Raw genomic sequence first — 15,066 nt, 5'->3', positions numbered from 1 at the left:
GCTTTTCCACATACCGCCCACCCTTCTACGCATGCGTAGAAAAGTAGCTCGCTTTTCCACACACTACCCAGTCTCAACCTTTCTCCAGGCACAACGCGCACGCGCGGAGAAAACAGGCCCCCCGCGCTTTCAACGGCGCATGCGTGGACACCTCAGAACGGACTCCATACACACACCAACGACTCGCGCGATCTTGGGAGTCCAAATTGGCGCATGCGCCCATGCAATCTTCTCCCCCATTATTCCTCCTCAGTCTCTGTTGTTGGACGGCGCATGCGCATGTTTTCTAACGCGCTACTTTTATTGCGCATGCGCCTGGCTGTAACTGACAATTTTTGAATAAAGAAAACATTCAAAAGCCTGAAAAAAACACGATTAAGGCTGCCTCGCCTCAGAAGCAGAACGAACCTCCGCGTCCTCCATTTCAGTCCAGGAGGAATTCCCCAAATGTCCTCCATTTTGAGCATGGCCAAGAAGCATTGTATTACATTGATATGAGTGTATTAGCTTTCCTTTGGTCACCATTTTCTTGAATGCTTTACGCTTTGCTTTGCCCTGTCCTCCTTGGCAGGCAGGGCACCACCCTGGATGTCCTCCTTTTCCAGGACCTGCCCTCCATTTCAGTCCTTTCTGTCCAGGAGGAATTCCCAAATGTCCTCCATTTTGAGCGTGACCAAGAAGCAAGTGTTCATTATTGTTTATTTATGGTCAACAGATCAAAATGTAAAGTACAATTAGTTACATTCCCAAAGATTAAAACGAGAGGAATTAAAATCACGTCAGTAAAAAAAGTCACACTCTCTCAGCCTCAAGGCTATGGAATTCTGGGAGTTGGAGTTTGTTGTGGGCCCAGAGCGGAGTTCTGGACCCCACAACAAACTCCAACTCCCAGAATTCCATAGCCTTGAGGCAGAAAAGGCGTTAAAGCGGTGCCAAACCGGGTTATTTCCCCAGTGTGGACGCAGCCACTAACTAAACAAGGCCCTGGTCATGTGACCCGTCGGCCATGTTTGCCGTTTGGGAATGAAAGAAGCCAATAAAGCTGCCTTTATTCTAGGCGGCCTCGGAGAAGCCCTGGCGACCAGGCGCCTGGATCCCAATGGCAACGGCAGCAGCAGCAGCAGCAGCCAAGGAGGTACTACCAGGCTTAGGGCGCCATTTTTCATTTTCACCTCAGAAGGACGGCCCTTCTCCTTTTTCTGGAGCCTGGGGCCATAAAAGAGGGGACTGAGGTCCCCAAAACACACTGGAGAAATAACAACAACAATAATAATATTCCACTTTGAGGCCGCTTTAACTGCCCTTGCTCAATGCTAGGGGATTCTGGGAACTGTAGTTTTGTGGGACATTGAGCCTTCTTTGTCAGAGAGCTCTGGTTGGACAATAAACTACAGTTCCCAGAATTCCCCAGCACTGAGCCAAGACAGTATAGTGCATTATTGTGTGTCTTGGGCCTGTTACAGACAGCCAAAATAAAGCTGCTTCGAGTCACAGTGGAGGTATGGTGGTTCAATGATGCATGCGTCCTAAGAGTCCAGAAGTCGCACCAAAGCCACGCTCATCATTGAACCATCATACCTCCACTGTGACTCGAAGCAGCTTTATTTTGGCTGTCTGTAACAGGCCTTGGACCTGAGTGGGGATTGGACAACTCTGGTCTCAAACACACTGGAGGAATAATCCACTTTGAGACTGCTTTAACTGCCCTGGCTCAATACTAGGGGATGCTGGGAAGCAATTTTAGGAGACACTGAGCCTTCTCTGTCAGAGAGCTCTGGTACCACAATGGACTACAATTCCCAGCATTGAGCCAGGGAAGTTAAAGCAGTCTCACACTGGATTGTTTCTGCAGTGTGCTTTGGACCTACATTGTTGTTGTGTGTGCCCTCAAATTGTTTCCAACTTATGGCCACCACAAAACAAACCTATCATAGGGTTTTCGTGGCATGTTTCTTCGGAGTGGGGTTGGCACAGCCATCCTCTGAGGCTGAGACAGTGTGACTTGCCCACGTTGTGCGTGCCTTCAAGTCATATCCAATTTAGGGCCACGATAAAGCAAGCCTATCATAGGTTTTTCTGGCCATGCTTCTTTGGCGTTGGGTTGTCACGGCCATCCTCTGAGGCTGAGAGAGTGTGACTTGCCCACGTTGTTGTTGTTGTATGCCTTCAAGTCATTTCCAACCTATGGCCACCCAAAGGCAAACCTATCGAACCCCGGACTCCAGAGGCCAAATCCGAGGCTCAAGCCATGACATTGCACTGGCAATCCAAACTTTGGGGACCCTAAGGCCATGGGGTTTTGTTGAGAGAGGGTTTGCCATTGCCTCCCTCTGAGACTGAGAGTGTGACTTGCACAAGGTTTACATGGTTGAGGGTGCAGAGACACATTTAAGGCTTTTTGGGGGGGCGGGGAGGTTAGCCCAAGTGTTATCCAAGGCACCACAAGCTTAGAAGCCCCCTTTAAAAACACAGTGCTCCATGGAAGTCAATAGTGGAAGCAACATTTCCCTAAAGACACAATGCACACATCATAATGAAATTTAATGTACTGCTGCGGATTAGAATTTGAGCTTTGCTTACTCTAGGTAAGTAACCTTACTGCATCCATAGTTTTTTGTGGGTCTTTCAGGCTATGTGGCCATGTTCTGGAAGAGCTTATTCCTTACGTTTCACCAGCATCTTTGGCTGGCATCTTCAGAGAATGTCAGCCACAGATGCAGGCAAAATGTCAAGAATAAATTCTTCTAGAACATGGCCACAAAAAAAAAACCATGGGTGGCAGCCATGAAAGCCTTCGACTTCACATTACTGCATCATTCTTAAAAAATAAACCAATGAAATAATCGACAACCTCGGTATTTTAATGGCTGCAGCTCCACAGTGTGATGTATCATGTCCTGTGTTCAAGAGAAGAAGTCCCCTGTTCTCTTCAGCATCTCCTGCGGAAAAGCAGAAAAGAGATTTCCATGCAAAATTAGAGTCTTACTTGGTTTCTTTCCTTTCCTCCTAGGCTTCTTTGGAGGCATCCATGGAGCTGCATCTGCAACGAGCCCAAGCTTTCAAGGAGGAAGGCAACCGCTGCTACAAAGAAGGGCGCTTCCGGGATGCTGTGAGTCGCTACCACTGGGCCCTGCTGCAGGTGAAAGGGCTGGATCCCAGCGTCCCTTTTCCCTTGCAGGAATTTGGCGCAGAGAGAGCGTCCATGACCTCTGAACAGGAGAGGGTACTTCACAACATCCAAAGCGACTGCTATAACAATCTCGCTGGTAGGTTTGTGGGGCACATTGCCCGGGTTTTACATTATGTTGGGTTCACCAGAAACAGGATTGGACCTAGCTTTGAGGGCACTTGAGGCAAACTGTTTCCTCATGGGCTCTGATGGACCTGCGTGATAACAGCAGTAGATGTCTAAGCAGTGTTGTGTAGCTTGAGACTAGTTCTCATTTTGTTGCTGTTGTCGTATGCCTTCAAGTTGTTTCCGACTTATGACAACCCTAAGGCAAACCTCTATCATGAGTAGAGAGATCTTGTAGCACTTTTGAGACTAACTGAAGAAAGAAGTTGGTAGCATGAGCTTTCCTAGAAAACGTCCTAGACTGAAGTCTACAAAAGCTCATGCTGCCAACTTCTTTCTTTGGGTTACTTTCCAAGGTGCTACAAGATCTGTGTACATACTGATTCTACAGACTAACACAGCTATATCTTTGACTTCCACCTATGCTATGGGATTTTCTTGGCACATTTCTTCAGAGGGATTTTCCGCTAGCCATCCTCTGAGACTGAGAGAGTGTGACCTGCCCAAGATCACCCAGTAAGTTTACATGGCTGAGTTGGGATTCGATTCGAACCCTGGCCCCCAGAGTCCTAGTCCAATGCTCAAACCACTATACACGCTGGCTCCTTTAGTTACCATTTTAGTTTCCCATAGCATCCCCAAAATGATGCTAGATGAGAGGCATATGGGAAATCAAAATGTGGTTGAACCCAGTTGGTTAGTAATAACTAAGAGTGCTGGAGCAGGAAGGAAAAATAAAGGCAGACAGTTAACTAAAGGATTCCAAAAAACACAGGCACTCAGGTCCTGTTGTTCCAGTAGAAGTGCACCATGCAAACAAGCACATGCATGCAACCCCATTGGGGTGAATAGGGCAGAGCCATCCGGGGATGCTCAAATCTATGAATGACAAGCCCACAAATGGCAAGAGCAACTGTACCATAATTCCCGGTTGCAAGCACAGAGTAAGCAAAGTACCAGCCCGGTATGTTTGTGGCCTTTTCTCCAATTTGTTAATTGATCAAAACACTTTTGCAGCCAGTTTTACTCACCTCCTACCCCTGTCCCTTTCTGGCCCTTTCAACAACTTGAAGGCACACAACAATAACAAAGATAATGACCATATTTGTTTTTTCACTTTAAATACACAATTGGTTGCAAGAAATGAGAGATCCACTGCGCACTGAGAGACAAAGACGTGAGTGAGGCTAGCTAGTATTGAGACACGGAGCATGGTGTCCCCAAACAGAGTGCATTTACTATTATTAGCGCATAGTGCACAGTTCTTTAGCACACTGAGGTGTTTTTTTTACAAAATGTACTTTTTTTATATCCTGAATTTACTACCATTTATGGTAGTAAATGATGAAATAGATTAATAATTATTGATGGCAAATTTCTGAATAACTAAATATGCAAAAGATAAAGTTTGGAAGACAAATACTGACTGTCTTTAAAAACATGATGAAAAACTGTTTAAAACATTTGAAGCATAATTTCCAATAAAAGATTTTAAAAGACTGCACGCCACTTCACACATGTGCTACTGTTTTCCTTCTGTGTCTGTAGGCTGGCTGGCGATGTGAGTGCCTTGTAGCCTGTGCAGAGTAACCTAGATCCTTTGGTTAAATAATTCCTGCCCATTGCTGACTTCTTATTGGGCATGATCCTGTACTTGGTGTCTCTGCAGCATGCCTCCTTCAGATGCAACATGTCAACTATGAACGCGTGAAAGAGTACAGCCTAAAGGTCTTGGAAAGGCAGCCGGAGAATGTGAAAGGACTGTATCGTGCTGGAGTGGCTTTCTACCACCTGAAGGATTATGACAAGGCACGGCACTATCTTCTGGCAGCAACCAGTAAACAGCCCAAAGGTAAGACAGATGCTGAGTTTCTCCATGATGGTTTCCCCCCATTTTAGGTCACCTTGGAAAAAGAAGCACTGAGGATGATACAGTACTGGAGTTTCTGAAATCATTATAGGATCAAATCAGCTTTTGCTTCTTGTTCTGGTTTGCTTTATTCATAATAATAATTATTAATAATGCATGACCCTTGCATTCTATTTTCATGTTTTTTGCTGTAATAACTACAGTTGCTCTGTGAAGTAACCTTTATATCCTATGGAGAGGAGTGAGGAAAATCCAGCTAAGGGTCATTTGTGGCCCCAAGGGGTTTTGTCCCCTATTGTGTTTTTAAAAATTGGTTGAAAGGTGATCAAGAGTGACTTCAAAGCTTCTGAATGCACCATTTTGCTTTTGTTGAGGATAGGGGTTTGTAACCTGTCTCAACTTTAAAGGGACTTTTTTTCTCAAACAAGAAGTGACTGGATTGTTTGGAACAAAAGCTCCTTCAGGCCTTGAAAGGGGAGATCCCAAATGCACTAAAATGGCCAATCGCATCCCCTCAGGCTTATCTACTGGCTTATCTTTTTTTGCTGAAAATTTATTGAACATTAAATGTGTGGTGCAACTCTTTAGTTTACCCAATGGGCTGGACCAACCTTAACCGCCTTGCCTTCTATTGTAGATGGGAAGCACTGAGATTTCTGCAGTTCCATTGTTATGGACAGATGATCTCTTGGTCATGTTTAGACTTTCTGGGACTCAGAAACTGCAGGATGGGGGATACATTAAGACAGGGGTAGGCAATCTTTTTGAGCCGGGGGGCCGGGTTGCTGTCCCTCAGACAACTGGGGGGCCGAAGCTAAAAAATAAATAATATGTTTATTTATTATATAATAAATATAAATAATTAAATAATTTTAAAAAAATAAATATAAAAATAAACCAGGACAAATGTAGGACAACATTTTCAAATGGAAGACACTTTTTTTTTTTAAAATGGAGGACACGCGAAAAAATTTGCTGATTTTTAAAAAAATGTTAATATAAATGCATGTTTCTGAGGCTTCTATAGACAATTGCCCCCCAAAAGCCCCGGCGGCAATCGGCGGCAGGACTGGGCTGGGGCCGGTCCCAAGGCCTCAGCGGGCTGCATCCGGCCCGCAGGCTGCAGGTTGCCTACCCCTGCATTAAGATGATGTGCCTTGGTAACTAATGGATCAAGATGGAATCCTGGTGGATCTCAGAGAGTTTCCTGCTGTCTTGATGGGTGATCCTGTTGAAACCATGGTCAATTTGAGGAATGAGGAAAGACCAAGGTAGTGGGCACCATCACTCCTAAGCATTCCTTCTCACAATGGAAATAAAACAGCTCCCTGGTTTTCTAAGGAGCGGGCACCAATGAAACAAGTGAGATAGAGAAAAGAGCAAAACTGGCAATAAACCCAGAGTGAGTCCAAGCTAAAATGGGCTGAAGTCCTATGATGGTATAATAAAAGTAGCAAAAAATACTTTTGGGGTATGCCACCATTGCATCCTCACAGAAGCATCCAGCAGAACTCTTTTAAGTGGTCAGGAACCAGGAGCAGCTTTGACTTATCTGGATTAAGTTTCAGTATGTTCTTCCTCATTCAGTCCATTACAGCTGCCAGGAGCTATTTTAGCACAGAAATAGCTTCCTTGAAATTGGGTGGAAAGGAGTAACAGTGCTTGGTATTAGCATACTGGTAACACTTGTTAGGTGGATGTGTAGTTGGTTAACAGACTGGACTCAAAGGGTACTCAGCAGTGGTTCCTCTTTATCAAACAAACAAGCTTCATTTATATACCGGTTCATACTGCCTAAGCAGTGTCTAAGCGGTTTACAACTGTAAGCTAATTTGCCCCCAACAGTCTGGGTCCTCATTTTAGCGACCTCCTCGAAAGGATGCAAGCCTGAGTCGAGCTTCAGCTCTTTTGCTGGTTTTGAACTCACAACCTTATGGTTTTGAGTGAGTGGCTGCAGTCCAGGCATTTAACCACTGCGCCACCAGGGCTCCTTATCCTAGAGAAAAGTCATTAGTGGGATGCCACAGCACTCTGTCTAGGCACCAGTGTTATTCAACATCTTTATCAATGACTTAAATGAAGGAATAGAGGGCATTGCTTATCAAATTTGCAGAGGACACCAAGTTAGGAGGGGTAGCTAATACCCCAGAGGAGAGGATCAAAATTCAAAATGACTTTAACAGATTAAAGAGTTGGGCCCAAACTAACAATGATTTTCAACAGGGAGAAATTCAGGTTACTCTGTACATTTAGGTGGGGGGGGGGGGGGAATGAAAGGCTCAGATCAAGGATGGGAGACACCTGGCTTGACAATAGTACATGCAAAAGGGATCTAGGAGTCTTAGACTATAAGCTGAACATGAGTCAATAATATAATGCAGCAGCTAAAAATATCCAATATGATACGAGGCTACATCAATAGGAGTGTAGTGTCTAGATCAAGGGAAGTAATAGTACCACTGTAGTCTACCTTGGACAGGCCTCACCTGGAATACTATGTCCAGTTCTGGGCATCACAATTCAAAAAGGATATTGAGAAAGTGGAGCATGTCCAGAGGAGGGAGACCAAAATGATGAAAGGTCTAGGCACCATGCCCTGTGAGGAACAGCTTAGCCTAGAGAAGAGACTGTTAAGAGGTGACATGACAGCTCTGTTTAAATATTGAAGGAATGTCATATTGAGGATGGAACAAACTTGTTTTTTGCTGCTCCAGAGACTAGGACACAGTAATGGATTCAAGCTACAAGAAAAGAGATTCCACCTAAAGATTAGGAAGAGCTTCCTTATGGTAAAAATGTCTGACAGTGGAATACTCATTAACTTTGATTTTATTACTTATTTCTTGTTTTCTCTCTCTGTTTCACAATTAAAGATGCCAATGTGAAGCGATACCTACAGATGACAGAAACCCAGCTGAGCAGCTACCATCAAAAGGAAAAGCAACTGTATGTGGGGATGTTCGGCTAGAGGCGATGCATTCTCCTTGGAAACACCTAGACGCAACAGTGTTGGTGCCTGGTTTTTTATGGTCCCCTACATGGTTATTGGGTTCAGAAGTGTCAAATCTGCAGTGCCTTGAAAAATGTGTTTAATGACCAATCTAATTGTAAAAGATGTGCAGTTTCAACAGTATTGTTGCTTTTGGGTAGAACAGGTTGTGGGTGGATGGTGACGTCCCAAATTTGTCTCCTTCTCTGCACTGCAGCTGAAAGGCATCCATGTGGTCAATACTGTGTTTTCAGGCTTCCCCTCTTTCCAGCTGATTTATAAAATAGCATGGTAAATTAAAGTTTGTGTGTGTTCTCTTTTTTTAAAGAAAAACAAAACAAATGTGAGGCATCCTAGTCTTAGCACAATTTCACTGACTGCTGTGGTCAAGCCCCTTGGACTTGGGAGTCTTGGTTCCTCTTCATCAGAGGGAGAACTCTTTGTTTTTGAGTGAGATTCTGACCTCCTCCATATATGCCATTCTCATGCGGCAGGTGAATCTACAATGCTTTGTTATTGTTTTTGGCACCCTCGTTCTCACAGCAACAGTCACTAGGCCTCTTTTGGGAATTGCTCCTATAACAACAGAGTCCTATCATGTCAGCTAGGCTTGGCATCTCTATATACTAGGCACCTTGGTCTGTATGAAAAGAAAGCCTGAGGTCAACATATACTACTATCTGCTTACACTGCAGAAAAATTGGCAGATAAATGTATTGCAGGTGATCCTTCCACTGTTCTAAAAACAGAATTGGAATCATAGAATCCTTAAGTTGGATCCAAAGGGTCATCAAGTCTAACCCTCTGCCATGTAGGAAGACATTATAAAAGCCATCCAGCCTGTTAAAAAATTTCCAAAGAAGATTCCCAGCAGTCTTGGATGCAATGTGTTCCATGGTTGAACAGCTCTCACCATCTGGACGTTTTTGTTAATGTTATGTGGAATCTCTTTGCCTATAGCTTAAATTCATTGCTCCATGTGCATCAGCAGAGCCTTTAGTAAAGGATCCAAACTGCAAGTCAATATTGACAAGGGGTTCAGATCTGCAGGGCCAGACAAACTGCATCCTGTAGTATTAAAGGGAGATGCTGATGTATTGTCTGAAACACCTGCCATCATTTTTGAGAAATCTTGGGAGAACCGAGTAAGGTGCCAGAGGACTGAAAGGAGCCAACATTGTCCCTCTCTTCAAAAAGTGCAAAAAAGAAGATCTAGGAAACTACAAACCAGTCAGCCTGATCTCAATACCAGGAAGCAATTAGAACTGATTATAAAGGAGCCTGTTTGAAGATCTATGGATGATAATAGTGACTATAATTGTCAAGGAGAATTCCTGCCAAATTAATGTTACATCACTTTTTGATCAAATCAGATGGTGAGAATCATTTTCAATAGTTGACTTAGCAGTAGTACTACCTGAAGAAGGATCTTGGGATTATTGTTGATCATCACTTGAACACAACCCAGCAATGTGATGCTGCACCAAAGTTGCTGCCAAGAGACTGGGCAGCTACCTCCTTGGAATGCTCTCTAACTGGACTGCCTACAGTGGACCATGAGGCCCCTTCCAACTTTGTGCTTCAGTGTAATTTAGTCACAAGTAGCTAATAGGCTTCTTCACAGAATCGCAGAGTTGGAAGAGACCTCTAGGGCCATTCAACCCAACCCCATTGTGCCATGCAGGAACACAGAATCAAAGCAACCCCAACAGATAGCCATCCAACCTCTGTTTAAAAACCTCCAAAGGAGGAGATTTCACCATGCTCCAAGGGAGTATTTTCCACTGTCTAACAACTCACACTGTCAGGGTGTTCTTCCTAATGTTTAGGTTGAAACCCTTTTCCTGTAGCTTTCATCCATTGTTCGGTGTCCTGTTCTCTGGAGCAGCAGAAAACAAGCTTGCTCTCTCCTCAATGTGACATCCCTTCAAATATTTAAACAGGGCTATCATATCGCCTCTTAATAAATTCAGTTCAGGTGACCTGCCCATGGCACCTGGCTGAGAGATCAGGGGTCAAGGAAAGTACTTTTATGTACTAAAATGTCCAGAATCTTCTAACAAGCCAAGCAAAATTACAATAACAACTAAATAACACTAAGTCAAGAGCAGAGAGATGGTAGACTACATTTTACTGGATGTCTTATAGTAGAAAAAATAGTCCTTTGTTTTTTAGCAGCAACAACAACAACAAAAGGATTTATAAATAATAAATCTCCTAAATGAAATCATTCGAGAGGGAGATACATATACAGAGGCCATAGGGTATGGTAAATAAAGAGCTGTACTCCAGAACAACTGTTTCGCACCTTGGCTAGCTAGGAATGCCAGTTTAAAATCACACTTGAAAAAGCAAGTTCTGGATTAGAACACTGCAAGCTTGAACTTGTAGCACTCTTCCCCACCGTCTCTTCCAGTTTTAATTACTGTGATTAAGCACATGATGTGTGGTTTCTTCTCATAAACAGCCATTCATTCTGACTCCCTTCAAGTCAGAAGCAGCACCACTGGCATCAAAACATGCAGAACGGTGTACCTTTGGGACAGTGGAAAAGTAGGCTGCAATATAACCACCACCTCAGTACAATGTGGAGTGCGCTTATTCTAAAAAGTGATTCTAACTGTATAGGAGGGACCAGGGAGACATTTCCTCCCCACAACTGCATTTCTCCCCTCTTTTGGAAATGTCTCAGCCAAACAACTGGAAAGTGAAATATGCTACCATAAATACCAATAACGAAGACTTTCTTGAAGTGCTGGTCCACACATAGTCAAAGCGGACCCATCCATGTACAACGGGGAGACATGCCACAGTTGACAGAAGTTTGAAAAAATCCTTAGGAAAAAATCTGGCAGGGGTTTAAAATAACAGTCCATTGTGCACAGTGGCTATAGAGCACTGAATATAGGAAGGGGCGAGGGAGTGGGAAACATACATGGGCACACACAGAGTGAAGTATCTTAGAAGTGGGCATGACTGGCACCCTGCACAGATGGCCACCTGTAAACCATTTCAGTGTTTTGTGGCTGCTCTGTGCAAAAAGCAGATATGTTCCAGTGGTCCCTTCCAAACCCCATGATTTTATAAGTAGCTACCGTGCATCCTTTTAATTTTTCAAGTGTGGGAAGTGATCCTCATTTATGGTGCAGATGAGAGGCATTCTGTTGCGCTGTAGGCCATACTGTATATATACTCATGTACAAGTCTAGAACTTTTAGTCCGAAAATTGACCCCAAAAACCTGCGTCAACTTATCCATGGGTCAATGTCAGTACTGTACTTTAACTCTTATTAAAAAAAAATATGTCCTGGAAGCACTGATCCCCCCCCCCTTCTACTCTCTCATCCATCCATCCATCCTTTAGTATGAGCATGGATCTTGCAAGTTCTTTGGCATCCTTTCCCTTTGCTTCTCCATGTTTACCCTTTGTTAGATGCCCCTTAGGTTTTACCGTCAACTTATCCATGGGTCATATCACAATTCATGATTTTTGTCCCAAGCATGACGACTTATAGAGTTCAACTTGTAGTCACATATATACAGTGTCAAGAGCTTTCATCCCATTTAATGAATAACTGAATTAAGATTAGTTGATCAATCAGCTGATTGAACTTGCATATGTGGCTAGAAACCTTTATGGCATTTTGGAATGTTTACTGTGGTAGAGGTCCATAAAAGAGGGGAATCTGTGACCTCTGGACCTTACCTGGCCCATGGAGGGTCTGGGGAAGTCTGTCAGAGGGAGATTTCTCCTTAGCTGAAAAGGCACTGAAGAATCTGGCTCTTATCTCTGACCACAGAGACCAGTCAGGATGTAAATGAAAGAAATGTAGATTGGGCAAAGCTCCTTTGGGCTGAGTCAGTGGCAGCTAATGTCTGAGTGGAGTGGTGAATCTGTTCTTTGCACTGTAAAGGAATTAAGATGTTGATCCAGTTTGGGGGATAGGAGTATGCACTTTATGTACTTTCTTTAAAGTTCAGACTTCCAGCTAGAGCAGATTCACCATCCAACTTGTACCTAGACCAACCATGGCTAGTGGTTTCTATACATCTGGGACTCCTAGGCCAATAGCACCTACTTTGCACATCCGGCTCTGACATCAGGCAAACAACACAGCTCAATAACCTTGAAGAAAGTGCACAGCTGGCTCCAAAAATCATTCTGAAGGGACCACAGCAGTCGCAATGTCCATTTTATTTTATTTTTCTTTCACCTTTTTCTTTATTCAGGATCCAAAGTCTCTTTTATTTTTTTTAATGGTACACTTTTAAAACATCCATACAAAAGTGAAAAACACAATTAAATGTCAGTTTATGGGGTTGTTTTGGAAAAAGTTCAAAACAATACACAATTAAAACATAATAAAAAGATAAAAAACAGATTTTGAAAAGGTAAAAACATTAAATAACGCCACCACCATTTAAAGTTTTTCTGTCACATAAATTATAAGCCAAAGACCTGCCTAAATAAAAAGCTGGCAAATGGAGAAAGGAGGCCAGGTGAACCTCCTCCAAAGATCTTAAAATTTAAACAAGCTCATAGAAGGAGACAGTATTTCAGACAGTGTGGATCAAGCCATATAAGGCTTTCAATGTTATCAATTCTACCCAGAAATGGTAGCCATTGTAGCTGTTTCAACAGAGGGGCTACATGTCCCCTGTAACTAGCCCCAGTTAATACTCTGGCCATAGTCAAATCTAAGACTTTCATGGCCAGCATCCCTAGTTTTTTGTGAGTTTTTCGGGCTATGTGGTCATGTTCTATAAGAGTTTATTCCTGATGTTTCACCAGCACCTGTGCTCCAGAGCCTCAGAAAGGAGAGTTTGCATCTCTCTCCACCTCCTCCCACCCCTGCCATGGCTGGGGAATCAAAACAAACAGCACGTGTAGGACAGACGTAGTAAGACAAATGTCAAGACTAGCCCATAGAAAAATCATACTTGCTGATAGGCATCATAGAATCATAGGAATTGGAAGAGACTCCAAGGCCCATCCAGTCTAACCCAATTCTGCCATGCAGGAACACAGAATCAAAGCACTCCCACAGATGGCCACAGCCTCTCGCCACCTTGAAGATGTTCTGAACATTTTGGAGATCCTTGAGAATATGTCCAAGAAAGAAATTCATTTGTCACATGGCAGCCAGGTATGATTCTGGAAAAGGGACATTGGCTCTTACCTGTGATATGTAAGTTGTAGACTGCTTAGACACTGCTTAGGCGGTATGAAGCAGAATACAAATGACTATAGTTGTTTTGTTATTATGCTCTTTTTATTATTATTATTATTATTATTATTATGTGAATATATATCTTTCTTTCCAGCTGCTTGTCAAAACTGATGAAGTATATTTCACTGTTAAATACAATGAACTGGAAGAAAGATTAAGTATACACAACTTTCCCTCGGCTGCACTTGGCTGGGAGGTCAACATTTTATTTCTTTGTTTATTTGTATATTTCAAAGTTCAATGCATAATTTAAATTCTAAGGCATAGGAAGCTGGGTATGTTTAGCCTGGAGAAGAGATGGTTAAGAACTGATAGGATAGCCTTGTTTAAGTATGTGAAGGGATGTCCTACTGAGGATGGAGCAAGCTTGTTTTCTGATGCTCCAGAGAATAGGAGCTGGAGCAGGCTGAACATACCCAGCTCCCTAAGTCTCTCCTCGTAATCCATGGTTTGAAGACCCTTCACCATTTTAGTTGCCCTCCTTTGGACATGCTCCACTTTCTCAATGTCCTTTTTTAAGTGTGGTGCCCAGAACTGGACAGAGGGCAGGGGACTGTCTCATTAAAAATAATTGTCAAAACTGATGAAGGATGTTGAACTGATACAAATATTTATGATAAGGGAAACAAGAAACATCTTTTCTTTTAGTATAGAAAGATTATATACACAACCTCCCTCGGCTGTACTTGGCTGGAGGGACCTAAGCCAGGAGAAGGAGTCTTGTTGGGGTGCGTGTACATTTGCACAAGAACCACATCTTCCCCTCTCTACCATCCAGGTCATGAACTAAACTATAAAGCTTTTGAGATCCTTGGCTACCATTAAGCCCTGATGGAAATGTATCACAGCTCTTCGTTCCAATGCTGACGCAGGACGGACTATGTGAGAACGCTGCCTTACCCAAGGCCTTACTAGCCAGGCAGGAAGACATCATTATCCAGCCTGGGAGAGAAATGAAAAGGCAGAGCCAGCTCCATTGGCTCGAGCCTGAAAAGAAGAGCCCTCCCTCATGGCAACTGATACCATCCAGCCTGGGAGGGAGTGAAAAAACCAGGCCAGCTCCATCAAGCCTGGCCTAGATTAAGAGCAGAGCCTCCCTCAGTTCATCTGCCTTGGTCCAGGCCTCCCCCAGAGGAGAGAACTGCGTGGACCTGATCTCTTCCCCACCACCATCCCTTCTCTGTTTGTGTCCTCTCTTTTAGATTGTAGCCTGAGGGCAGGGAACCGTCTAATTAAAATAATTGTCAAAACTGATGAGTATATTTCACAGTAAAATACCATGAAAGCAAAGAAAGGACATCTTTTTATATAAAAATTAGGTATACACAACTTCCTCGGCTGTACTTAGCTGGAGGACCTAAGCACCAGGTCACACTGCTCAGTTTCCGTGAAAGCAATGCCAGGTGGGCATTTTCATCTTCCCAACAGATAGTAAACTATATGGGATTTATTCTTAATTTCAGATATACTGCTTACATAGAGCACCATTCATGGCTGAAAAGAATTGGAACAGAAATAATATTTCCAAGAAATCAATGCAAATTTGAAAAATATGCAGTATGTTAAAAAACGAGAAAATACAGAAGGCAAGACAATCAAGCAACAGCAGTTGTAGAAGATATGTAACGTGAATGCAATTTTGTTGGTACATCTGAAGCAATACAAGAGGGAGTGACTTGAT

At 43.2% G+C, this 15,066-nt stretch overlaps 1 protein-coding gene across 1 annotated transcript; it reads left to right on the top strand.

Moving 5' to 3' along the window:
• Positions 1-975: 975 nt before the first annotated feature.
• On the top strand, positions 976-8,455 carry TTC9C (tetratricopeptide repeat domain 9C). The gene is made up of 4 exons (XM_042438859.1): positions 976-1,135; positions 3,011-3,266; positions 4,965-5,147; positions 8,039-8,455. The coding sequence occupies exons 1-4, from the start codon at positions 1,100-1,102 to the stop codon at positions 8,131-8,133; spliced, it is 570 nt and encodes a 189-aa protein (XP_042294793.1). The 5' UTR covers positions 976-1,099; the 3' UTR covers positions 8,134-8,455.
• Positions 8,456-15,066: the final 6,611 nt, after the last annotated feature.

Source organism: Sceloporus undulatus, chromosome 9 (genome assembly GCF_019175285.1).
Source record: "Sceloporus undulatus isolate JIND9_A2432 ecotype Alabama chromosome 9, SceUnd_v1.1, whole genome shotgun sequence".
In the NCBI taxonomy this organism is placed as follows: domain Eukaryota; kingdom Metazoa; phylum Chordata; class Lepidosauria; order Squamata; family Phrynosomatidae; genus Sceloporus; species Sceloporus undulatus.
Note: the sequence above shows the minus strand (reverse complement) of the source record. Positions and strands in the feature narration are given on the sequence as shown.

Coding starts and splice junctions, on each gene's coding strand:
- TTC9C (XM_042438859.1), top strand. CDS start 1,100: ATGGCAACGGCAGCAGCAGCAGCAGCAGCCAAGGAG. Junction 1,136..3,010: donor CAGCAGCAGCAGCCAAGGAG/GTACTACCAGGC, acceptor CTTTCCTCCTAG/GCTTCTTTGGAGGCATCCAT. Junction 5,148..8,038: donor AACCAGTAAACAGCCCAAAG/GTAAGACAGATG, acceptor TCACAATTAAAG/ATGCCAATGTGAAGCGATAC.